Source organism: Gobius niger (assembly GCF_951799975.1).
Source record: "Gobius niger genome assembly, chromosome: 20".
Classification (NCBI taxonomy): Eukaryota; Metazoa; Chordata; class Actinopteri; order Gobiiformes; family Gobiidae; genus Gobius; species Gobius niger.
In genome coordinates, this window is record NC_136871.1 from 25,616,244 (window position 1) to 25,628,983 (window position 12,740).

General features: G+C 41.6%; 1 protein-coding gene across 1 annotated transcript; it reads right to left on the bottom strand.

Moving 5' to 3' along the window:
• Positions 1-1,743: 1,743 nt before the first annotated feature.
• On the bottom strand, positions 1,744-11,992 carry LOC306980198 (phosphatidylinositol 5-phosphate 4-kinase type-2 gamma-like; the record flags this gene model as incomplete). Its single annotated transcript, XM_079579464.1, has 10 exons — positions 1,744-1,911; positions 2,216-2,319; positions 3,659-3,938; positions 4,064-4,177; positions 4,885-4,923; positions 6,875-7,021; positions 8,164-8,313; positions 9,991-10,087; positions 11,666-11,763; positions 11,855-11,992. 10 exons carry the CDS (start codon positions 11,990-11,992, stop codon positions 1,831-1,833), a joined length of 1,248 nt encoding a protein of 415 aa, XP_079435590.1. The 3' UTR covers positions 1,744-1,830.
• Positions 11,993-12,740: the final 748 nt, after the last annotated feature.

The window sequence follows — 12,740 nt, forward strand, 5'->3', positions numbered from 1 at the left end:
AAGAATATTGAAAGAAACAACTTTTCAACAAATTCAATAGGCTGTGTATGTGGAATGTTGCATCATAACAGGATGCTATCTTCCTTGGGTAATGACTTTCCCTGTCTGTGTTTAGTTGGCCCCATCTCAATTAAATAAATACATATTTAATCGGGATGTGGCAGAAACAGGCAGCTGTTGAAAAATTACTTACAACCTTTTTTTATTGACCTTTATTTAATTAGGATAGTCTTACTAAAATAAAGATTAAGATGAAGAATCTCTTTTTCAGGGGAGTCCTGGCCCCAGAGGAGGAACTTATTGTACATGTTTTTAGAAGTAGGGGAAACCTATACACAGGTGGGAATCGAAACCCGGGACCTTCTAGCTGTGAAGCACGAGCAATAACCACTGTGCCACCAGTTTTTCTACTCCCAAACAAGATTAACATTAATTTCTTCTTCTGTGCTTTACGCCTTATTTTATTTCTAATTTACATTAAAATGTGGACAGAAAGCAGTTTTTACCTAATGGGTGAGGCAGGCTCGTCTCTTTGGTCCACATGGCGGGGAGTTGACATTGCTGTAAAACCACCTCTGACCAGGGGCGACTCCAAAAGACACTTGGTGAATGTATTAAACTGCTTAAAAGCCTGGCTCCAGAGTTGTTCATTAGAAATAAAAAGTGGAAGCCTAAGTCTATGATTGACAGGCTCTGGAGCACTGTGGAGGCTTGTAGCCGGTCTGCCCGCCCCACAAGGGTGCAGCTTCCCACTTTTTTACCCTTTTAAGGAACATGCTTTGAAGGAGAAGACTTCACAGCCATGTTAATTTCACAGACCACTCAGGATCATTACTATGGATGGGGCTGAACGTAACACCGGTTATCTCTTCTATCTTACATCTATGTTTTTTTCCCACACTGACCAATGGAAATTAGCCAAAAACATTTGGTACAGTTTAAATACCTGGGTATCATGGCCTGGCAAGGATTTTGCCCAAAAGGTAAATTAGATCTATTGAGTTACTGCAGTTGCCAGCTGCCAGCAAAAAACATCACGTCAAGCCGAACATAATTTTAAGTCAGAAAAGTTGAAATAGAGTGTACAAATGTACTTTACAAATCCGTAATGGGGCGTATCAGAGACTCTCCAAGCTATTTCGGGGACCATTTTGACTAGTATTGCTTCAGATATCCTCTCAGGTCCAATGCATTTCTGTGGAGCATTAATCGCCTCAGACTGTGGTATAAACGGTTCAATAATATAAAGTGAAGGGAGAGAGAGAGAGAGAGAGAGAGACGCTCTGACTGAACCAAAAGGAACAGACCTTGAATACAAATACTTCATCAAACAAAAGAAGCAGAAACTCTTCAAACAGAATCACTGACTTTATCATCAAAAGCAGCGCAAAGCGGAAATCGATTAAAGCAATCAAATTAAGTTAAAAGGTGAAATGAAAAGAAGGTACTTAACATTCAGATAAATTAAAAGAAGGTTTCTCATTAAGGTGTCATGGCTAAGTACATTTTCTTTACTTGCAAACGCAGGCGTTGTGGTATTGGCCATGCAGTTTTACACGTTTTCATTTTCATAGCTTCATGAAGTTTTCCATTGTAGCAAAGGTTTATCTGGACCAGGTTGTTTGAGTTGAGGGAGAGTCCACATCTTTTTGAATAATTAAATCCATTACACCATATGGTAGAGGGTGACTGGGCGACCTTAGCTCAGTTTGTAGTGACAAGACTTTGAAAGTGAAAGTAAAAAGAGCATACAGTTGAATATTCTGAATCTTTGTTGTATCAAAATGGCACATGTCCATCAGGCACAGCTTGGTGGCAGGTCTGTGACTCTTACGCAAAGATAGTTGTGATGAACTCTTTGAAGCGTTTGGCGTACTGCTCTGGATGAACCGTGGAGATCTCAGCCGAGGCCTGTCCACACAAAGATAAAACAGCAATGTTCAAATCGATGCGATCATAAAAAACATAGAACAAACAAAACAAAACATGAGACAGCTGAAAAATGTTCAAACCCGAAAAAAGACAATCACATCCTTTTCATGTTTTCTGAATGAATGACATATTACAGCAGGAGAGTCAGGATGTTAAACTTGATGTTCAATAACAATGTCAAGTCGCAGTGACCCCTAGTGTGGCTGCAAATATCGATGTGACAATCAACCACTGTGAATAAACAGCCCCCGTCTCCCCTACTTTGAATTGTCCTGAGCCTTACCCCGTGCTTGACGGCTTTAGCAGCGTGAGCCGCCTTCTTCTTGGTGTCGTACTGCGTCAACACGTCGATCAGTCCCAGGAAGTACACTTCTCGCTGAGGAGCGTCTGAAACACAGGAAAAGGGTGTAGCTCCTTCTATATTGTGTGTTCTAATGTGTTCTAATGTTGTCTTCCAATCAAACGAGGGTTTTTGTGTGAGCTTAGCAGTTCATATTTGCGTTTTCTCTCAACTGTCTAAGTTTCTGACATTGATTGAAAGGTCGACAGAAAACAGAATATTTATGAATTACAAATCACCGTTTTTTTTTTTACAGGTATGAAGTAATAGTTTCAAAAACCTCTTTATCACCATTTTACAATTTGTTGGTTAGCAAATGCCATATAGCTCTAAAACAGCTTTCACAGTTTCCCCTTCTTCCTTAGCAACATACACTGCAAATCGCCTCTGTCACTTTAAAGGAATAGGCCACCGTTTTTACACACTGAGATATGTTCTTACCTTAGCTTTGACGAGTTCTTTAGGACCTGTCTGATCTTCACCCGTGCCTTCAGTCACGTAAACACAGCGCAGACGGCGTTAGCATTTAGCCTCGCCCTCTCTCCACTATAGCTCCAAAACAGGTCAAGATAGAAGCTACCAAGCTCTTCCACGTTTTCCCTATTTAAATATGGTTACGTGAAGTTCCACTACAAAGTATAATACACAAAATTAAACAATGTGGATTTTCTAAGCGGATAAAAGGGGGAACTATATTGTAAGGCGTAATAATACCAGGAGTAATTTGGCATTCGCACAGTAAAGTGAAGATTACTGCGCAGTAAAGTGAAGATTACTGCGTGGATTTCAAACTACTCCTGGTATTATTACGCCTTACAATATAGTTCCCCCTTTTATCCACTTAGAAAATCCACATTGTTTAATTTTGTGTAATTATACTTTGTAGTGGAACACTTCACGTAAACATATTTAAGTAGGGAAAACGTGGAAGAGCTTGGTAGCTTCTATCTTGACCTGTTTTGGAGCTATAGAGGAGAGAGGGAGAGGCTAAATGCTAACGCCATCTGCGCTGTGTTTACGTGACTGAAGGCACGGGGGAAGATCAGACAGGTCCTAAAGAACTCGTGAAAGCTAAGGTAAGAACATATCTCAGTATGTAAAAACGGTGGCCTGTCCCTTTAAGAGCCCCTCTCCCCTGGCTCCACATCTAAACAAACAGTATTAGTATCAGAAGATGCTGCAGCGTGTTGTTTTGTCGAAGTTAAAGCTTGTTGCGATGCTTCTGCCTCTCATTGCTCTGTAGAGGAGGGACAAGCTGTACCATGGGACACATGCTGAGATGCGGAGATCCGGTGGAGAGAGCTTCCTAGTTAAGCGGGGCTGTGGGCGGAGCTTTTGGGGAAATGGGAGGAGCTTTGAATGAGCAGGCGCAAGTCCAACACTCACCCACTGCGCTCTGAACGGCGTACGCGTCCACGTAGGGGTCGAACTCTCCAGGCCCCATCGGTTTGAATGAGTTCATGTATCCCGCGATGCCGTCTGGAGAGCTGGAGTAGTTCCCGCCGACGCCCTCCGGAGGCGAGCTGGAGTAGTGCACGGTATTCTCTTCGTCTTCCTCTTCTTCCTCACTCTCCTCCTCCTCCTCGGTCTCTTCTCGCTCCGCTCGCTCCACGTCATGAATGCCCATCAGCAAACTATAATCCATGATCCTGCGGCGCACCAAGAACTGGAGAGGAAACATACGTGTGTGCATGTATTCACGTGTTATATATGTTGACGTAACACAAGAGCAACTACATTTCCACAAAGTGAGACATAAACAGTCAAATAGGCCCGTAAGTCCATCTTTACCTCAATGTCTCTGTTGAGTTTGTCCATGAGTTTCTCCTTCTCCTCGTCGTCCATGTAGATCTTCTCCAGGTTGTTCCGAAAGTCCACGTCTTTATAAGTGGGCAACTCTTTCACCTGCACAACATCAAGCGCTTCATCAGACATTAAGACTCCTGAATAACATCATAGTTAGTATTGCATTGGTCTTCTTTTAGAGCCAAGCTGACATTCCCACTGACATCCCACTGACATTCCAACATCTCCATCCGTTCAAATTGCGGTTTTGATCCATCTCGCAGCCCTAATCTTCATCATTTCATTTTCGCTGACAAGAACAAGATCACACTGTTTAAATGTTGTTGTTTTTAGCGACGCTCTGAGACATGGATCAAAGGTTTCTGTTTTTAAACCCTCCGTTTTGAAGCTCTTCCTCAAATCTGGGTCAGAGTCGCTGGAGGCCAACCACAAAGGCACTGATGTTCTTTCAACACTGATTGCTACAAAATACGCCTGCTATTTGAATCTAATGTGATATCATTTATTAATAACTCGCTAACTTCATGTTCTCTTTCACTATGTCCCATAAGTCTCAATTTTGGCCTTTCTCTAGGCCTGAGTTTTACAGGTAACTCCACCCTGCTACTGATGTTTTCACTACCCCTCCTCAGGACATGCTTTTATAGCTGACCAAACTTGTAAGTAAAGAGAAGTTGGTTTTACATTTGTGTCAACAATTCAGCAAGGGATAGAAGCAACGACATTGTCACCCTGGAAGGACAAGTGGTTTGATAAGAACAGTCTGACCTATTTTGGACTTTTCTGTATAATCCTGAAAGACATACCTTCTCTTTAAAGCTGGCTTCCCGAGACACCAAGGAGCCCTGTGGATAAAAAAGGTCATTTCAATCAATCAAACTTGTCAAACATTTTGAAGTTTGCACAACGTCACATTTTTGCATAGGCTTGTCTATCTACATAAATGGAAGTGTTTTTGAGTCTTTTTCAAGTGAACTATAGTGCTTTTGTGAATGTCTGAATGTTTTTCAGGTGTTTTTGAGGTTTTTTTTTGCATCTTTGTAGAAAGCTTGATTTTGCCTGACCCGAGTTAACTTAAAGCATAACTAATTTGTGTCCCTAGAGGTCATAAGCGCCACTAAAGGTGTCGTAGCATGTTTTTTTTTACTCATTAATTGTCCGTGAGAGTAAATACTATGCTGACAGAAAAGACAAAGGGAAAGAAGCACGGTAGTACAGCGGTTAGTGCTTCACAGCTTTCCGGTTTCGATTCCCACCAGGGCCTGGGCTTTTCTGTGGGGTTTGTATGTTCTACTCCGGGTACTTGGACTTTCTGCATGATAGACAGTTAGAGAGGATGGCACGAAGCATCGTCAAAGATACTGAGCATCCTTTGCATTCAGAGTTTCGATGCTTCCGTCTGGGCGTCGGTTTTTGATGCCAATAAGCCACACAAACCGTATTAAGAAAAGCTTTGTTCCCGCTGCCCTTTCCTTTATGAACAAGTCGGGATCAAATTGCCCCTGACACAGCTTTTTTTTCAATCTTTGTTACTGTCAAGTGGCTTAAACTTCAGTTGCTTCTGTACCAAAGGCACATCCTGTTAGTATCTGGAGCACTTACAGTTTTATATTTAAATATGTGTGATGTTTTATCTTTGTATATGTGTTTTAATGTGTCGACGAGTTCTCAGAATTGCAAGACGAATTTACCCACGGGTACAAATAAATTGACCTAACCTAACCTACCTCCAGTTTCCTCTACCACTAAAATCATGTACAATAGGCCAGGATGAATGAGAGTGTGTTTGAGAGTGCGCATCGGGACGACAGATGGAAATGAGCCCCAAGCTATAATCTGGTGGGGCGTGTTTACGTGCATGAGACCCATGTATGTTCATTAACATGCACTGTCCCGACCAAATAAACCAATAAATTATAAATAAATCAGCAATATTGTACATTGTGCAACAAACCAATTACACGATGGAGATCATTTTTGTCACTCAAACTTGCCTGTAAATACTGCTAAAATGGCACTAACCCTGAAGTTAGCTTTGCCTGTTAGCATGCTAGTTTCTTCTTCGTGATTCCATTAGTGTGTATTAGTGGCTCCGACCCGGAGGCAGGAAAGTTGCTTTGTGGTTTTCTGGCTAGAGACACCAGGTCATCCCAATCATCCCATTAAAGCTTGTATTACCCTCAGAAGGACTACGAAAAGGATTCATAAAGGTAAACAAGTTACTTAGTTCTGCTTTAAAGACACACTGCGTATCATTTTGGATTGTACAATTTCCAGCAATACAGAAAAACATGCTATTTTTGCAGTGGGCACTCAAAGAATGGATTTGTATGTGGACATAACCTAACCCATTTAAATTTACTGCCTCTAGTCAACATCTTTATGGAGACCAACTATCTGTAATCAAAACAAATGCTCATTTTTTTAAATTCTATTTATCCATTTATTACTTGATAAAAGGTTGATGCAATCTACTCCAACTCTTAACAAATGATACAAGTGTGTGGCAGGAAACAGAGGAGAGTAAATAGAGAAGATATCTGAGCCAGACTGGTGACTAATCCACACACGCCGCCTGTCCCTGCAAGTACTCTCTTTGGATATCGAGCTGGACTACTCTATCGCGCTGGACTGTGCCAGACTGTTGTGTTTTGGTTCAACAATGATCTGGACAGGGCCCGTTCGACTGGTCCTCCTGCGTCAGAGGAGGCGCGGGGCAACTATGACTGACCTGAACATGGGTGTAAACTGAGGCGAGACTTCTTTTGCCACACTGGCCAGCCCTGCGTTATATACCTTGAGGTCGTACTTGCGGTGCACGGTGAGGCGGTGGCTGAAGACGTTCCTCATCACTAACAGATACGTATCCTCGTTGTCCACAGACACCCGGTACATGGACAGGAACTGGGGCAGGAGCGTGCTGCCGTGGCACATCACCACATGCTGAGAGGGACAGGAGGACGGAGATGAGATGGGGGGGGAAAAAAAGAGGTTTGCTTTATACATTTGAGCTAGCAACTAAACTCTTCTTAGCATCTAAGACGAGAGAAGATCGAGCACTCACTAGGCCAGCAACACATATGTGGAGTGGAAGATGGAGGGTGCACTGTATCAGAAAATGAAAACCTGCATTCGAACTGATAACTGGAAACATCCTTAACCTGGCTCTTTTGTCTGAGTTGGTCCCCCTCTCTGTGAGTCACTGTTTTCATCCAACTACAACAGTCTCCATGGCCACAGCTTCAGTGAGTCAGACAGAGAGTGAGAGAGAGAGAGATGGGGGGCAGAAAGAAAGAGAAAGGAGACTGGAGAGTGCTTAAAAGATTATGTAGGTCGTGACTCCTCTATGGAATCATCAGACACAAAACAACTGAGTGGGAGAGAGAGACGTCTGTGATTTTCAATTAGCAGCTTATGTGAAGGCTAAATGTCTGCTCAGTGGTAGAAACATGAGCTACATGCCGAAGAAAAACATATAGAAGTGGCCTAATGTAGCCCTTTTACATATTTCAGCCAGGATCTCTCTCAGAAGTAGTACATAATATCAACAAGTCTTGAGGTTGACGGGAGAAGCAACAGGGAATGGACTGGCTTGTCAGTCTAATTCTGGGAGTAAAGAATCCGTGTTTTTGGGGGCATCCTGCAAAGATTTGAATGTGTGTTCTGGTAGCCATTTTGGAAGCAGACATTTGCATTGCGTCTTGTAAAGCATTATTTATTTAGGTTCGCACTTCGCAGCAGGTTAGTTGTTTACACTGTTGTGCTGCTTGAAAAATGTCAATCATATGTTCCCAAACTGACAGTATCTCTGTGAAAAATTGGGATGTTTCAAAAGTTAGGAGTGAGTTTGGACCTCATAACATTTCAAATTGCATTAACTCCCTTTCGTTGTTTATAAACTAAAAGAAATATCAGGCACTGGGCAGGTACAGATGAACCTGAACCTGATGTTTTAAATGCTTTGACATGTTAAAAGGAAATTTGAGGACATAGGAATAATAAAGAAATCTCAATTAGACACATGAAAAATGTAATCACTGTGCCACTTTTTGAATTCATTCCTTTTGTCGCTTTTGCAGGGGTACCTGGTGATACTCGGACAGAATGTTGTGCATCTCCTCCACCTCCTCTGTGGAGATCTCCTTCACCACCAAAGTGCGGTCAAACGAGGTCAGCAGCAGCCCACCGCTCTGACCCTCCTCCACTTTGTGAGGAGCGCTGCGGGCTAGAGACACCTGGTGGAGAGCCAGAGATTACAACCAATGTTTACGAGAGGAAGTTAGGTTTTGAATGATTGAAATTATGCTGAGGAATGTAGAGAAAGTGATTACAAAAGTTACATGACTGTACTGGTTTTAAACTCATTCAAAAGCCATTTCCCCCCCTATTATTTCATAAACCTATTTGTTTCACTAGATATGAGGTAAACATGTTGAAATGAAATATTCACTTCACTAATGACAGTTGTAATGTTGAATTATTTAAAATTGTGTGATGTAAAAGTTCTTAATGTGTGCTGTGGACGGTCTGTGATCTTGGCCCGTCTGCTGAGGGATCCTTCGGCCCTGGGTCTCTATAGCCTGTCCGTCCATGGGAGTGGATCTCTCCTTCTGTGGTTCTCCCCAAGGTTTCTCTTTTCTCCTGCCGGGTTTTTGACTTTTTCCTGGCCGTGCTGGAGAGTCTAAGGACGGGGGACACCCGTGCCGCTCGTCGCTACCTCCAATTGGACATTATATTTGCCTGGATTCACCTGAACTTTTAATTGTCATATTTATTGCTCTGTTTTATTGCCTTAATGTTTGGTGCAGCTGTGAGGCGACTTCTGTTGTGATATTGGGCTGTACAAAACCATTAAACTTAAACTTAAAGTTAAACTTAAACTTAATTTGAAAAGGCAAAATAAGTGCAACATGTCCACAATTAGCCTGATGCTGTTTTCCAGCTTGCACTCGCTATTTAGCACCTGTCTCGATAGAATAAAGACTTTGAAGTTTTTGGACTGCTAGAGTCAACAACATCATATCAATGAGTCTTGCAAACTTGGATCAATCTTGGATCTATCTGGATGGTGGAGTTGGTCGTCTCAAGTCATGACCCGAAGGTTAGCATTTTGAATTGTGGCTCCTGCAGGTGCATGTGTGAATGCGGTGTGTGAGTGACACATCCCGCTTCAGTAAGTGTTCTTCAGGGCAGATATTTAGCTTACTACCGCCGTGTACGGGGTGAATAGTTCTTTTGGAAGCCTGCCAAGCTTGCAAAGCGCAATACAAGTGTAAGCCATTATAATCATTTAATCATCAAGACAATTATTCACTCAGAGACAAACATGAGTCCTATGGCTAAGAGCAGTTTACAAATGAACATAAACAAAGACTGACTCCTAGAGCACCTGTCCATGAGCAAGTGCTAAACAATGCAAGCCCTGCCTCATGCAGTAGCTCAAGGGAAGCCAAGCTCAGTTGTAGTGATGTGGTTGAGCGCGTCCTACCTTACCGTTAATACAGTTTTTAAAGGCAATCTATATTATTCTGTGGATCTGAAAATACTTATGAACCTTACCTACTTTAACTATCGTGGTTTGGTCTAAATTTACAAAATGTATGGTATGGGACGATTGGCATCTTTGTTATGTATTATTTTTTTCACACACAAAAAATTATATTAGGAAAATCACAACACTTTCACTTGTGTAAATATCACATGCTAGACAAAAAGGCAATGACCAGGATCACAGCGTCCACCTGCTCCATGCAAATCCTTCTCCGACTGAAATGCAAATGAGTCAACTCCTGCTTTTAACCTGCTTTTGTTAAGATCGTCAGTTCAAAGCTCTTTACACGTCGATAGTGATGCTGTCCGAACACGTCTGCCTATTCTAAAGGCCGTGTTGTTATTTCCATGTGTTTCTGTACCTGGAACTCCTGGTCTTCTATGCCAAAGTGCTCTCGCAGATTCCTAAACACCTGGGGGCAGTACTCCTTGAACTTGAACTGTCCAGGCAGGTTTTCCCTGAACAAGAGATTGAGGCATTATAAACAAGTAAAGATAATTAGATTCTCAGCTTTTCTCAAAACATGACAGTAGGTTTACTGGGAGCGGGACGTCTCCAGCTCGTCTCCATGGAGATGTCGACTAAAGGCAGCCAAATGAGATTTATATAGGTTAGATCCTCATCCAAATACAGTCTTTCATTTCCTTTCTTCTCCTTTTTTTGAGATTAGTACAGATTAACAATCACTATTACATAAATGAATTAAAAAAAGAAAAAAGTCAAAGAAAGTATATAAGCACAGTATGATGTTACGCAGTGTGCCTTTAATTAGCGAGAATATTTCATTTATGTTTTAGTAATGCATTTAAAGGTGTTTTTTTCCAGGTTTTTACATGGTTTATGCTCAGTTTAGACCTAATTTATCAATCAGGTAAAAACTTGGTATATATTAAAACTGGGATACCTGATTTTTCCCTGTTTAAAAAGTGACATTTTTAGTTTTGGCCCATACTTGTTTCCAGCTTTCACAATTACTTCTGCAAATCCGAATTGTTCAAGCAAATAAATTGTTCAAGCAAATAAATTGTTCAAGCAAATAAATTGTTCAAGCAATAAATTGTTTGCGCGTTTCATGCCCGTGTACAGCAAAGTGAATCAGGAGGGACCACCCCCAAAATAAATTGCGCTAATTTCGATTCTACTTCTATCTTCCATCGCTCAATAAGACGTGTTTTGTTTTTTTGCTGTGTTTACAACATACACTGTGGTGGCAAAAAATACATTTACTCTACAACAAGTACCCCAGCTTTAAGACAGAGCAGTCTCCTAGACCAGCACACACTCTGGAGGCTGGAGCTTGCATCAGTCAAACATAAAAAAAAAAAAAGAGATCTCAATTTTGAGTGTCTTGTGCTCTTACACTTATCATTTAACACATTGTTGGAACAAAATCCAAACCCTGAAGTCCTGGTTTAGCCCTGTTAGTCCAACACACATTACTTGAAAAGCCAGACATGATGATTGACTGCGCGACATTGAAATATTTCCCCTAGAGAAAAACCATTGCATAAAACGGAGCTTGATTCCATTGTTGTAGCTCCCCTCTTGTCACTAATGTTCTTGCAAAAACATAATGAATGAATTGTTCTTTTCAGCTGAGACTTTGGTCTGCCTGGGATTCCTGGATGGATTATAGGATTACTGTAGGAACCTAGCTGCTATAGCCCCAAAGTGTATGGAAAACAAGCATTACTTCTCCGATATTTTTGTGCCATATGAAATTATGATTAATTCAGCCCTAGTTTTTTTTATAATAATTAGTTATAGACAGCCTCTAGCTACACTCTGTGCAAATCCCTGCTCAGTAATCTATTCACAATTCTTAACTCCCATAGGCCAGCTTGTTCAATTACGATTTCTTTATCTTGCCTTGTGCCCTGTTGCTATTGTCATGGCTAATAGCTGGAGTTGGTAATGGGCAAAGAAGTCATTCACTGCGCACAAAAGGTCGCTGTATATTCCAAGATAAGGAAATTATTCTCAAAGCAAAAGAGCAGACAGGCAATAGAAAAGCGGCATAATAGGAGGTGAATTACTTGTTGAAAAAGTGGTTGGTGACTTTTATCTTGGTGTTAGCTTTGAAATCATCTGGAAGCAGCATCACAGGAACAGGGACATGGCACAAATCGTTCATCTGCGTCAAAACAATGATTTTCAAAAGTCAATTCAGGTTCATTTACGATATTAATTAAAGTGTTAAAGTGACGCACAGCTCACGCACCTACCGAATGATTGACACCCCACATTAGCACGCTCAGCACCGGGTCGCTTGCTCTGAAAACTTCCACTTTTTGTTGCACAAAATGCTTCTTTTTCGTCTTGCGTTTAGGCACCAGGGAGGACGCGGCGCCGGGGGAAGACATGGCGAGAGAGAGAGAGAGAGAGAGAGAGACAGAGAGGAGAGGAGAGTGGTATGAGAGGAGGTACTGTTTGTAGATGGATGGATGGATGGATGGTAGGAGTTGGTTGTTGTTGTTGTTGGCCACCTGTGTATGAAAATCAGTCCGGACTCCTCCCGCGGCGCCAAAGGAGGCGTGCGTAAAAAGTTGGATAGGCATGATAGGCGCACGTGGAGGTCAAATACAGTAACAGTTAAGTGACCATGGTAGCGGCAGTGGGAAAAGTAGGCTATAGTAAGCGGAACTTTTTTTTGTTCTTCATAGTAAGCAGAACATATTGCAGGTTATGTTGTTACGTGACGTGACTTAAAATAAAAATAAATAACTGTAAATAATGACGAAGCATTATGCCAGCGAAGTGATTAAAGACACTGCGTCTAATTATAGTGCAAGGACCTGCTAGCTAGCCGGTCCATCTACATTTTTTCTGAGTGCTTTAATTTTATTTTATTCCAATCGGTTAAAAAAAAAAAAAAAAAAAAGTGACGTCACAATCGGCATTTCGGCTGCCTGACGCAACCACGTCACGCTGGATCAATCTTTGACCGATTATTTGGTGAAGTGTTATGCAGTCGGTGTAGCTTAAATGAATATTATCGTTGGTGTTAGTAACCTATGAACATTCGATGAACATTACTGTGCATTTCTGTCAGCTTTTGCCTCTTACAGCCACAGCTATTGCTAATGCTACATTTACCCATGGATCTATTAT